Source organism: Petaurus breviceps, unplaced genomic scaffold (genome assembly GCF_028583685.1).
Source record: "Petaurus breviceps papuanus isolate PSGF00001 unplaced genomic scaffold, PetGlider_PUasm1.0 688, whole genome shotgun sequence".
NCBI classification, from domain to species: Eukaryota; Metazoa; Chordata; class Mammalia; order Diprotodontia; family Petauridae; genus Petaurus; species Petaurus breviceps.
In genome coordinates this window covers 17,543,863-17,557,230 of record NW_027186457.1, presented here as the reverse complement: position 1 = coordinate 17,557,230, position 13,368 = coordinate 17,543,863, and the positions used below count along the sequence as shown (strand labels likewise).

The window sequence follows — 13,368 nt, the reverse complement described above, 5'->3', positions numbered from 1 at the left end:
TGGCAATGATGACAAGAGATGGAAATGCTTAATAAGTGGTTCTTGATTAAATGAAAGATTCACTAGTAGCAACTAGTAATAATGTTTATGGTAAACAAATCTGAGAAAAAAAGAAGTGATCAGATATGACAATAGAAATGTAAACAATAAAGAATTAGGGAAGTGATCACCAGTGGTATGACTTTTGGTCCAACGTATTCATTTAGCCTTAGGTATCAAATGTATACACATACACAGACACACACACCTTCTCCTTAACCCCTCCATCTTCCTATATATTGATCAGCATCTGTTTATAGGCTATTATTATATAGATTTCACTGTCAGAAACATTCATCCTTGGAAGATTCCATGAATATGAAACTCTAGGAGACTCCTTAAACATTGTGCATCTTATAGAATGAGGCAACAAGCATTCAAGTCAAAATATAAGATGTGCCCCTTTGTTGCCATAAATTTAGATCATACTCATGACAAGTAGTCACTGTATAAATAACACAAACGTTCTGCAAAATGCTTGAGCTTTATCTTTCACTGGTGATAGGCCTATCCAAAATATGCCTGATTTAATCTGCTTGATTGGTTCCTTGCAGGACTGGAAAGAAAAATACATAAACCCTAACTATTCCAAGATCTTCACGGAAAATTTAGTGGAGCAGGTTTGTGGTGGTAAATGAAATGTAGGGGCTTTGCTATTTTTTCAGGAGGGGTATTAATGCTATATTTCCTTGAATGATGGTGGCAGGATTCGGGAGATTGCTTATGGAGATGGAATATATTCTTTTGGCAAAATCTACTGGTAATAGTCAATTAGGAATGTGAGTTAAGAGTGACTAACATAACAAAGAGTGATGAAATGGACTTTTTGAAAAAATGCTGAATTCTGATTTCTATATAGATTTTTTTTTCAAAGAACATACAGCTGGAAAAAATTTAAGAACATCTTATCATGACAATGTAAAGTGCTTTGCCAGCTTTAAAGTGATACATAGATATCAGCTTTTATTATGTCATCTGTCATTTTAATAGTCTTCTAACTTAAAAAAAAATCTATCTTCAACCACTTTGTTTAACGGTACATCTTAGCACTAACGAGTGTGTTAGAGCTTGATTCTGTGATCCCAACATGGCCTTTCTTTAATATATCTCAGAGTGGTTCTGGTTGCTTAAAGAGGAGAGAATCTTAACTGTTTTATTTCTCACCTTGGTCCACCTGAGCTGGAGCATCTCTATACAGTCAGCTTTGCCAAACTGAATTATGACAAGACCTTGTATGAATTCCTCTGAATGTGATAATTTTTTTTCTAAAACCCTCCCTTGGCCCTGTTTTTACAAACCTCTCACAGCCATCAGGCCACTGCTGCTTTAAAAAAATTATTTCCCTTTTTTCTATATGCGTGAGCCATTCCATATTTTCTTTAGGAGAGAATTGTCTGTCTTACTTCATTGGCCCCCTCCACATTTATGCACTTATAAAGTTTGTAAGACTCTTTCCATGTGTCATCTGGTCTTATACAAACAGAAACTCAGATCTGGCTCCCTCATCATTTGATTGGATCTCTCGTCCTGATTACCACCTGACTTTGACACAAGGACAGATGTCCATCACAAGCTGAGTGCCTCACTGCAATCCTTTCCCAATGAGCAAAAGTATTATGTTAACACCAGTCATGGCCCCACCCTTATGAGTGCCAATGATATAACACAACTATACAAAAATGTGTTTAGACATTGTTTCAATCCCTTTCAGCTTAGAGCCGTTCTCTCTCCAGCATACCAAGTTATTTAAAACAAAATGAAACAAAGCTTTCTACTGTTATATGCTATATTCATCTTTAACACTATCAGCAATTTTGGAACAAAAGGATTTTAAACTCTTTTATATTATAATAGTTGTTAGTGCTTATCTATTCTCTCAATAATAATTAAAAATCTACTAAACACATGAGAATTCAACTAATCTTGATCATTTTCTTTCCTTTTATAGCCTTGCCCAGATGTCTTTTGGTTCCCCATATTTTCTGAAAAAGCCTGTGATGAGTTGGTTGAAGAAATGGAACACTATGGACAGTGGTCAGGGGGAAAGCACCACGTATGTTGCAACATTTAATATAAAATACTCGATCTGATGCATATGAATAATGGGACTGATTATTACAAACAGTAGAAGATGAGGGAGCCAGATCTGAGTTTCTGTTTGTATAAGACCAGATGACACATGGAAAGAGTCTTACACACTTTAGAGCACATTATAAGTATGAGCCATCATACTTACTCTTTGGCTTCCAGGTTCTTCACCATCATTAAAACTCAAAGATGAGGTAGAACCCATCAGTTCAGGGTTTCTTTTCCTTTCTGCAGTGCCAACTTGCTAAAAGAACTCAATGGATGGCTAGTTGGCCTTGGAGTCAGGATGTTGGAGTCAGTCATTCTGTAAGCTGGAAAATAAAGAGATCTGATACGCTCCAAATCTGGATTTGAACCCAGATACTTGACAACAAGCATAGCCTTCTTGCCACTACATCACTTTGTGAGACTGAAAGAAAGCAATGAGGGAGACTATAAGGACGGCTTTCCTAAGACAGAGAATTCAAAATTTTGATGCTTTTTTTTTCTATAAATAAGAAAGATAAGCTATTTAGAAGGTAACTATGCAGTAACAAACTAGAAAAGCCATCTAAGAAAAAATGTTTCTCATTACTTTTTAGTGACCCCTTCATGTAGATTTTTAAAAGAAATTGCACATTATTCTGTGTCATTATGGCTAGATCGTTTGGGTAGTTATGGAAATCCAGTTGTTAGGGAAGCTATTTTGAGGTTGTAATTCTAGGGCAGATGGCAGGTCATTACTGAGCAGCTGGCTCTTTTACTGCCCGTTATGATTTTGTTGTTGGAAAACTTACAAGAAAATTTAAATGCATGTGGTACATAGGTCAGACTTTATGTTGATGGTGATGATGTTGTTATTAGGATAGCCGTATATCTGGTGGTTATGAAAATGTCCCAACTGATGATATCCACATGAAGCAAGTTGGACTGGAAAATGAATGGCTTCATTTTATCAGAGAATTTATTGCACCGGTTACGCTGAAAGTCTTTGCTGGCTACTATACAAAGGTATTTAAGTCTTCTCTCTTCCCACCCCACTCCTACTCCCACCCACAAGTTTTCTATTGAGGCTGTGAGTAGTAACACTGATATTGAAAAAGATTCTTCTGACTTCTTCTGTTTTCTCAGGGATTTGCATTGCTGAATTTTGTCGTTAAATATTCTCCGGACCGACAGCGTTCCCTCAGACCGCATCATGACTCATCTACTTTCACAATCAATATTGCTCTCAACAATGTGGGAGAAGACTTTCAGGTAATTTAGAAACTTTGTTATTTCATTTTTGAAATTAAAAAATGCCCGTTCTTCCCCAAAACCTTTTCCTTAATTTTCCAAAATAGTTTTCTTACTCGGACAATGTGGTTGAAATTATAGCACTGCTTATTATAGTAAAATGAATTCGCTGAAATAGTTCTCTGTTCTTTTCATCATAGGGAGGTGGATGCAAATTTCTAAGGTACAATTGCTCTATTGAGTCACCTAGAAAAGGCTGGAGCTTCATGCATCCTGGAAGACTTACTCATTTGCATGAAGGACTTCCTGTTTTAAATGGGACAAGATATATTGCAGTGTCATTTATTGATCCATAAATTATTTTCCTCACATCAGACCAACTTACCTTTTATTTTTGGATGGCCATTCTACAAAAAAGAAGAAGAAGAAAAGGGAAAAAAAGGAAAAAAAAGAAAAGAGAAAAAGAAAGAAAAACATTTCTTTTCAAGTTATCAGTGAGAAGAAAAGAGAATTATTTAAATAACTTCTACAAAGCAGCTTCACTTGGGACAAAAAGTTTGAAAGAAAAAGCTTTTCTTTTAATTATTCCATACTTACATATAAATGTCTGCTCTGAGCCTTAAAAAAAAAAAAAGAAAAAAATGTTCCTATGCTGCTCTCGGAGAGGATGAAAGAATTAACTTTAAATTGGTTGTTTTAGTTATGAAATAATTTAGACACCAAGGTACAAGTGAAGTTTGTGTTTGCAGTGTTTGTTTTCTAATTTAGAAAAGCAGTCCCAGAAGAATTGTGTTTACTGCTGTATGGCAGAAACAATCTAAGTGCATAGGATAGACAAGCAACATTTAAAGCCCAAGGGGTGTAGGATCCCATTGTGGTGCTGATTCCTGGCACATATCTCTTTCACGTATGCCTTAAAATTCAGAAGCCTTCTTTCTGATGAAGCTCTTAAAAGAAGCTTGCTGTTTAAATGGCCTGAAGAAGAGAACTACAAAGTGTGCCTGTTACCTCAAATATATATATTATTGAGTGTGTGTCATCATGGAAGTGAACTGAGTTTCTTATGATCACCAAGTGCCCTTCAGTCCAAATGTTGTTTTTGAAAAGCCAGAAAATAGTAAATAAATAAAAAGCAGAAAAATTACATCCAGCCTATAGGCAAATTTTATAAATAACATTTCTTTTTTCAAGTACTTGAATATAAATATCAGGAAAATGAAGTTATTGAGCCTACCTTCTTTCCCTTTATCCCTATCTTTTTTATTTGTCTTTCTGCCCCTCCCCTATTTTATTTCTTTGTTTTATTATTATTTTTTTATTTTTTGCCTCTATTCTTCGTTTCTCTATTCTCCCCTTCCTGCTTTCTCCTTAACAATGCTTTATTTGGGGTGGGGGAAGGTGGTGGGTTTTTCAAAATAAGTGTCTTGTCTTAATTTTTCCATCTAGTTTAATGAATGAGGTTTAAGAATTCTTACCGTAGCTACTGTTTGTAATTTAAAGGTTAAACTTGAAAAAAACAAACAAAAAAAAAGAACTCTTAAGTCATGGTGCCAAAGACCATTATTCTAACACTATGTGTTAGAAACTTGTCATAAATAAAAAAAAGAAAGACAAAAATGTGGGTACTTTTTTAAAAAAAAGATATTATTAAAGGTTTGCCCTTCTGAATTTCTTTGTTTCATACACATATGCACTGACACACACAGTAGTCAAAGAAAAGAATGAAAGATAGAATATCTATTCTTTGCTATTTATGCATAGTGCCACAGAAAGGTAAGTATTTTGCCTTTTCATGTTTTTTAAATTTTATATATAGCATATTTAGCATTATTAAAGCATAAGCTAATATATTCATCAGAAGGAAAGAAAAGGTTTATAGAATTTTGTAGCAGCAAACACCCTAGCATACCCAGGATGGCCGCTAGCGTAAGTTCTTTGATTTTCTTTTGTAAAGGAAAGAAACTCAAAAAAGGTTCACAATCTTACTTTAATCAAACATATATCATTTACCTGGTCCAGGGGAAAAAGTGAGCACCCAGAACTTGAAATAATGCAAACAGAAGTTACAAGAAGGCAAAAATACAGAGAGAGAAACAGACCAACTTACAGGGCTTCTATATGTCTGACCATTACATCCATCCATTTGGGTTTTCAAAGCCAGGGGCTCAACAGCTGCCCAGGTTTCATCTGGCCAAATCACACAATTCTCCCCAAAGTGAGCCCCAAAGCAAAACCTCACATCGGGGTATATATAGACTTCTTTAGGGTCAGAGAGCATCACAACCCTCTTGACCCACTGCCCAATCACAAAGTAACTAGGTGTGGGCATTCCTGAAAACCAAACTCCCATCACAGACTCCATGTGACCATATTCAGCCTATTAGGGGGCAGAATATATTTTCAAATCAGGGAAGGTCCTCAAATTCACTTAAGCCTGTCAAGGGGCAGGGAAGATCTTCAAATTCCCATTCCAATTACAAATTTTAAAATAGTTAAATTTATTTTGAACCTTAGAGGTCACCTAGTCTAATACTGCCTATTTTATAGATGACAAAATTGAAGGCCAGATTGGAATTGGTAACTTGCCCGGCCATTTTTATAAGAAGTAAATAGGAGAAATAAAACTTGACTTCCCAAGCCTAACTCATAATTTAGCTAGTGACACAGAGCCAAGCCATGTCTCTCTCACAGAGCAACCAGACTGAGGAAACCTCCCTAGTGATGCTTTATGAAGTATGATGTCATGGGGTCATTTAGAAGTAGCCATTCTTACATGGGTGTCTTGACTGTCATTTTCATATTTACTCTCAATGACTTTCTGTGAAATACTAAAATTTGTAGTTCTTGACATCAGTGAACTCATAGTGTTTCGCCCAAAGAACAGATACGATTGTACATTGTAAATGGAGTAGTAAGAATTTCTTTTTCCCACCCCTGCTAGCTGCCACATGCCCATATTCATTTTTCATCTCTGAAGATTCTAGCTAGCCATGGCATCAATGATACTTTACCAGTAGGTGAAATGGACACTTTGGAGCAGATATGTAGCAACTTTAAATTGATCAATAAATCAACAAACATTTATTAAGCATTTGTTATACATTGTACTATAGTCCCCTGCCTTCAAATAGCCTACAAAAGTCTTGCTTGGGCACACATGTTCTTAGTTTCTGTACTATTCCATGGAAACCTACCTCAGAAGATGTATGTGAAAATGCCTAATTAACTGTAAAACACTGGGTAAGCTGTTACCATTAGTCTTGGCTTTCTGCCAACCTTAAATAGAAGTCCATTTTTTCTTTATGTTAATCTATGAAGCTTGTCTTTGTATTAAGTTTCTGAAACCTGTTGAAAGTTTTCCTAGGATCTTATGTAAGAAGCTTGGTTCAGTCAGGGAATCTCCAAACTGTAGGAAAGTATACCCTCAGAGATATTCTCAACACTCTTAAGACTGGCCAGCTAATGGCTCCTTTTGAAAAGATGTTGGCCAGGTTGGAAGGTTAAAGCAGTCTTTATGACTCTATGAAAGCAGCCTTTGTTAACCCACTCAGAGAGGGGGGGGGAGACAGAGAGAGAGAGAGAGAGAGAGAGAGAGAGAGAGAAAGAGAGAGAAAGTGTGTGTGTGTGTGTGTATGTATGTATGTGTCCTCACTGTGATCCATTAGGGTAACATGGCACAAATGTCTGCTTCCAAACAAATTACTATTTTTTTTAAAGGAAATAGTCATTGAAAGTGAGGAAGGAGGAAGGGAATTTTTAAAAAAATATTTAGGACAGATGAATATGGACTAAAATCAAGGAAAAACTATAGGCACAACAAGCCCTTATTAAGAGAACACATCACAATTTAGTTTCAAAATAACATCCATCTAATATAAGTTTGTATAATAGATATAGAGTTAAAAAGGGATCTTAGAGGCCTAGTTCAGTTCTTCAATTTTATTTATTTATTTGCTTTTTTGGAGGGGGGAGGGCAGGGCAATTGGGGTTAGGTGACTTGCCCAAGGTCACAGGGCTAGGTCTGTGTGTGTGTGTGTGTTAAGTGTCTGAGGTCAGATTTGAACTCAGGTCCTCCTGACTCCAGGGACAGTGCTGTATTCACTGTGCCACCTAGCTGACCCTAGTTTTTATTTTAAAGATGATCATATGGAGACATAGAGAGGTTGACTTGCTCAAGGTCATGTAACTCATAAGTAGTACATTACGTAGCAAAGTTAGGATTTATTCTGAAGCAGCATCACATTAGTACATACCTGGATGTCTATCGATATCACTATATACTGCTAGACTTGGAGTTAAGAAAACCTAGGTTAGAATCTTGTCTCAAATATTGGTTTTGTAACACTGGGCGAGTCACCTAACCTCTCCAGACCTCAGTTTCCCCATATATAAAATGAGAGTGGATACTAGATTAGATACATCTTGGGATCATTCTAGTTCTAAATATATGATTGAAATTCAGTCTTCCATTCATTGTACCAAGTTGTCTCCTTTGAATCGTTTTAGTACCTTACGTATTTAGAAATGTTCCTTGGTGTACTTGTGTAGATTTTTAAAATTTAAGAATCTGATTTGTGAATTATACATGTATGATGTCAAATATGATTTATCCAAACAAATTAGTAGTAAACTTTTTGCAGGATATTTTTGTTGTTGTTTTACTTTGCCTAATGAAAGTTTTTTTGGGGTGTGTGTGTTTCGAGAGATTATCACTTTGATACTAATCTGGGTATTGGCTCTAAACATGAACTCCATGTTTATATTTTGAATCTGCATAGTAAATCAGTGGGAAAGTACTAATGGATTCTTAAAAATCCAAATTCGTAAATATTTTACTTTTGAAGAATAAATTTTCCAAATGGAATATAAGAATTAATGCTGTAACTCCCAAGTATTACTTTTAAGTAAAAAAAAAAAAGAGAGACTAAATAGCAGAAAAATAAATAATGAAGAAAAAAAGTTGTAGGTTCCAAAGATCCTCATTTGATCCCAAAATATTCAACGATGCCAATTTTTAACTACTTTTTAAACACTAAGAGTGATTTGTAGAAACCTGGGATGGTGATATTTTAGGAACTCAGGAATTTAAGATGATGATACAGTTGGGACCTGACTAAAGAAGTCACATTACAGGTACACTATAATGATCCCTGATACTCTTGAGAATTTTTTTTTACATGTGACACTCTTTGGAGACTCTAAATTAGATAAAGACAGCCTGAGTCATTGTACACTTAGGTTGCTGTGAATTAAAAACTAGATAGGTTGAGAGAAATAATATTATACATTTATATAGTGCTTTAATGCTGATAAAGTGCTTTCTCTTTCCAAACATGAAAAAATAGAACATAGTGATCAGAAGTTTGATTTTAGATAAATTGCTTTTGTTTCCTATGGCACTGAGAGACACATTTTTTGGTATCTATTTTTTTAATTGTGCCAGCATTTTCAACCCCAGTGACCCTTCTTGTGGTCAGTTGGCAGGTTTGTCTGAATTTTAAGCAATCAACAATTCTTTTGAACTTTGAGAAAAAAATACTTTGAATTTTCTTGAAGGTGTATTGCATATGGAGACATGGAAGAGAAAACTTTTACCTTTAGGTCTTTTTTTGCAATAAAATCATTTATAGTTTAACAATCTATTGTCTTTTTTATTTTTATTTTGAATAGATGAAAGCAGTCAAAAATGTATGGTCAATACAGTAGCATGTCAAGAATTGATTGCTATGTGCCAAGCACCATTTTGAACTCTGGGGTAACAAAGGCAGATCCATAGATCCTGTCCTCAAGGAGAATGCATTCTAAAGAAATGGTCAACACGCAGATTAAGTACATAGATACAAATTAAGTGACAGATCATCTCAAGAGGGGGAGATGCTTGGTTGGTGGACCTGAGGGATTCCAGTAAAGGCTTCTGTCAGATTTGGGGATTTGAGTTGAGGTTTGAAGGAAGACAGGAAGTGAAGGGGAGGAGGGAAGATGTTCCAGTCCTGGGAGATGGCCAGGGCAAATCCTTAGAGTGGCATGTGTTCTGTGAATGCTAGTGATGAATTTACTTTTTACTCTCTTTTGACATCCTGTGATTGGCTATTTTGAGTAGAAGCCTTTCTTTGCACTGATAAGGCACGAAGAACAGGCTCTGTTACAGTTAATACAGTGATTAATTTGTCTAAAAGGATTCTAGAAGTTTCAGAGCCAGGGAGGCACCCTAGAGATTTTACATACGAGGAAACTGAGTTCCAAGGAGGTGAAGTAGCCTGTCTTTGCCCAAGATCATGCCAGTTATAAATAGCAGAGCTAGGATTCAAAACCAAGTCCTTGGGCTCAGTTGTCTGATACTCTTTGCACTAACAATAGTGATTGCCAAATCTTTGGTCCCAGGATCTCTTTACTCTCTTAGAAGTTATTATCCTTTCTGCCACAAAGATTTTGTTTCATGGGTTATCCCCATCAATATTTATTATTTCTATCAATAAAATAGAATTAAAACTGATACATTTTAAAAATGTGTTATTTCTCTTAAAAATGACAAATCCAAGATGGTGGAGTAGTTTAGACTATTCCAAGCTCTCAAGATTTTCCCCCACAAAAGAGTTAAAACAGCACTTTAAAGTGAATGAAGTTATGAGTTGAGATAAATAAGAATCGGGGCACAGCCCAGGTCTTTCTGGGACAATTTGAGAAGATCAGAAGAAAAATCCCAGGATGCAGTTTTGTCCCATTAAGAGCAAACACCTTCAGGCTAGGTTCCTAGGTTCCGCTTTAACCACAAGTGGAAAGCCCAGGGATTAATTGGTTTGAGAGGCTGCCTCGCCCCGCCAACCAAACTTTTCCGCCCGGGATCGTGAGGGGAGTTAGGTGTCTCAGTCCAAGAAGATTGAGGGAACCTCTGCTGACCAAGAAGGCCAGACCCAGCTGTGCTGCAGAGAGTGGCAGGGGTGAGAATGGACCAGCACCACCCGGTGAGTGCAGAAGCAGGGGGGCAGAAAGCCCCTAGCTGTGGCACTTACAGGACGTTGGAGCTTGGGCTATGGTGCAAGGCTAGAGGGGTGAACTGAAGATCTGGGCCAGGAGGCACCATTTCCCATGCCCCAAGACTAGAAGTGATTACAAAAATTAAGTTATTACCACAAAAAGTTCCCAGGCAAAGGAGAAAGAATCCAACCGTAGGAAGTTATTATGGGAATAGAGATGACTGGAGTTTATCTTCAGAGAGGGGAGACTAGGTGGTGAAGTGAATAGAACACCAGCCCTGGAATCAAGAGGACCTGAGTTCAAATCTGTTCTCAGACACTTGACACTTACTAGCTGTGTGACCCTGGGCAAGACACTTAACCCTAATTGTCTTGTGTTTCCTCCCTAAAAAAGAATGCCAAATCTATTACATATTAATATGAATAACATTTTGAGAAAATGACTTTTCTAAAACAAATCAGAAGAGTGGCTTTACATATTTTTTAACAAGTTTCTTTATTGCCTAGCTTAATATAAGATAATTGGATTATCATATCTGCTTCTGCATTCAGTTTGTTGTAATATATTGCTTTAATCGAAGTATATGAAAACAATCCAGCTTCACATAGATATCAAACTGGACAAAGGAGATGTGTTCAAATAGGCAAACAATGTCTTAGAAGTATTATAAAAACAGTTTTGACTCCAGGTGCCCTCTGAAAAGATCTAGGGACCACAATGCTCTGTGTACCACACTTTGAGAGCTATGCTCTACACCATAATATTGGAGGGATAATAAAAGTATTCTTAATGTGATTAAACTTTTTTTAATGGAAACTGCCCACTCCACCAGTGGGGGTGGGGGTTGGGGTGCTATGTATATACTAGCTTGTTATTGTTCAATCATATCTGACTCTTTGTGACCCAATTTGGATTTTTCTTGGCAAAGATATTGCAGTTATTGCCATTTCCTACTCCAGCTCATTTTACAAATGAGAAAATTGAGGCAAACAGAGCTAAGTGACTTACCCAGGGTCACACAGCTAAGTGTCTGAGGCCAGATTTACACTCAGGAAGAGGAGACTTCCTGACTCCAGGCTGAGCACTCTATCACTAACTTCCCCATATAGTGTCTTGGAGCTTGGTAAACCATTCACATTTTTTAATTTGGAGAATTATGGAAAGAATATGGCTTTAAGGGGATTTAGAAATGATCCAAGTCAACATATGGTGGGGAAAAGAATCCTCTTTCTCCCCACCCCAGCCCCATCTGCCATCTGACTAGAGGTCATCCAGCCTTTGGTCTAAAGAAGACCTCCAGGGAGGGAGAATCTGCTGCTTCTAGGGGCAGAATGTTCTCCTTTGACATGGCTCTAATTATATGTTATATCTAAATTTGTCCTTGTGATTTCCAGTCATGTCTCTTAGTTCTGTTCCCTGTGACCAAACTAAACAAGTCCAATCCCTCTCCCATGAAACAACCTTTCAAATACATGATGACTGCTGTTATTAGCCCAACCGCTAGTCTTTTGTGGGCTAATTAAAATGGCATGATCTCCAAGCCTTTTACCATCTCCTGGCTATTTTCCAGTCTATCCAGACATTTCCTAATATGCAGAAACCAGCACTCTGTGTTAACTTATTTTGGCTGCCAAAATCAAACTGTTCTCATGCTTTTGGTCTGCTGGCCTCTTCTGTCACACCAAGCATCCCATCCACCCTCTTCATTGATGTTCTGTCTGATCATTCTCTTTTTCCTTAATACATAGCTACTGCTCCCTCCTTGTTTTTTGTTCTTAGCTTTTCCATTTATCTTCAGATCATTCTGAGTTTTAGACTTCTTGTACATTCGTATTAATCCTTCGTATCAGCAAAAAAAAATCACCAATTTAAAAAGTGAGAGGGGAAAAGAGGTCTCAGTCATGGATTCTAGTAATTCAGAATGTGTGGGGGAAATGTTATGGAAGTATGTGTGTTGTGGTCACCATAACAAGACTGATTCTGCCAGAGTTACTGGAGGTAGTGACTGAAAACATAGCAATAACACGAATAACTTGATGATTTATAAAGCGCTATCTCTACAGCAGCATTGAGGATTAAGGCAGCAGAGAAGTTAAGAGACTTGGCCAAGGTCTAAGAAGTGTCTGAACTAGGATTTAAACAGCTCTCCTGAGTTCATGTACAGTGTTTTCTTTTCATGGTACAGAGACTCAGACCGGGATTTGATTCCTGGCTCTGACACTTGTTAGTTGTGTGATTATGAACAAAGGTTTATCTCTCTGGGCCTCAGTTTCCTGATTAGTTAAAAAAAATGATGATAGCACTGTCTGACTCATAAGGTTGTTGTCAAGAAAGTGGTTTTTAAAACTTTAAGTGCTATTGAAATGTGAGTCATTCATGGGCTATCTACTCCCTTGCTGCAATCTTTGTTCTGCAACTGGCTTTCCATCACTAATAGTAATGGTCCATCCATCATCAGTGTATCTTTGCATTGGCTAACCCCTTTGCTTGGAGTGTGCTTCCTCACCTCTATTTCCTGTAATCTCTGGCTTCCTTCAAGACTCAGCTCCAATGCCTTTCAAGGGAATTCTAATAGCCAGGGTCTACTCCTATGTACTTTGTATGTATCTTGCAGATAGCTTTATTCTATGTTCATGCTATCTCTCTGCCTAGAATGTAAGCTCCTTGAGGGCAAGAACTCTTTCTTTTTTATACTCAGTATTTAGTGCAATGTCTGCCATCTAGGGATTGTTTCTTGATGAACTGATTAAAACAATCAGAGACATTTATCTAACATTTTAAGGTTTTCAAAACATTTTACCTGCATTGTCTTATTTAAGGTTCAAAACAACCAGGACAAGTCAGGTCTCCACATGTCGTTATTCCCTTTTATTCTTATAAATTGGACTTATGATCTCACTGGAGTAGAGTGCTCCCTCTGCCAATGTAAATTGTCATCTGTCCTGTAACTTGTCATCTTAAGAAAGTTTCTTAGGCAACAGAATGTTTAAGTGACTTGCCCATGGTCACACCACCAGTATGTGCTGAAAACAGAGCTTGTATCCAGCTTTT

General features: G+C 37.0%; 1 protein-coding gene across 2 annotated transcripts in view; it reads left to right on the top strand.

The window, feature by feature from the left end:
* PLOD2 (procollagen-lysine,2-oxoglutarate 5-dioxygenase 2) overlaps window positions 1–7,986 on the top strand; it is a 110,476-nt gene extending 102,490 nt beyond the window's left edge. For both annotated transcript variants that reach the window (XM_069104705.1, XM_069104704.1), the window contains 5 exons: window positions 594–659; window positions 1,988–2,092; window positions 2,971–3,117; window positions 3,238–3,363; window positions 3,543–7,986. In XM_069104705.1, coding sequence (XP_068960806.1) covers window positions 594–659; window positions 1,988–2,092; window positions 2,971–3,117; window positions 3,238–3,363; window positions 3,543–3,698 — 600 coding nt within the window. In that variant the 3' untranslated portion in view covers window positions 3,699–7,986. The remainder of the gene's footprint in view (window positions 1–593; window positions 660–1,987; window positions 2,093–2,970; window positions 3,118–3,237; window positions 3,364–3,542) is intronic.
* Window positions 7,987–13,368: the final 5,382 nt, after the last annotated feature.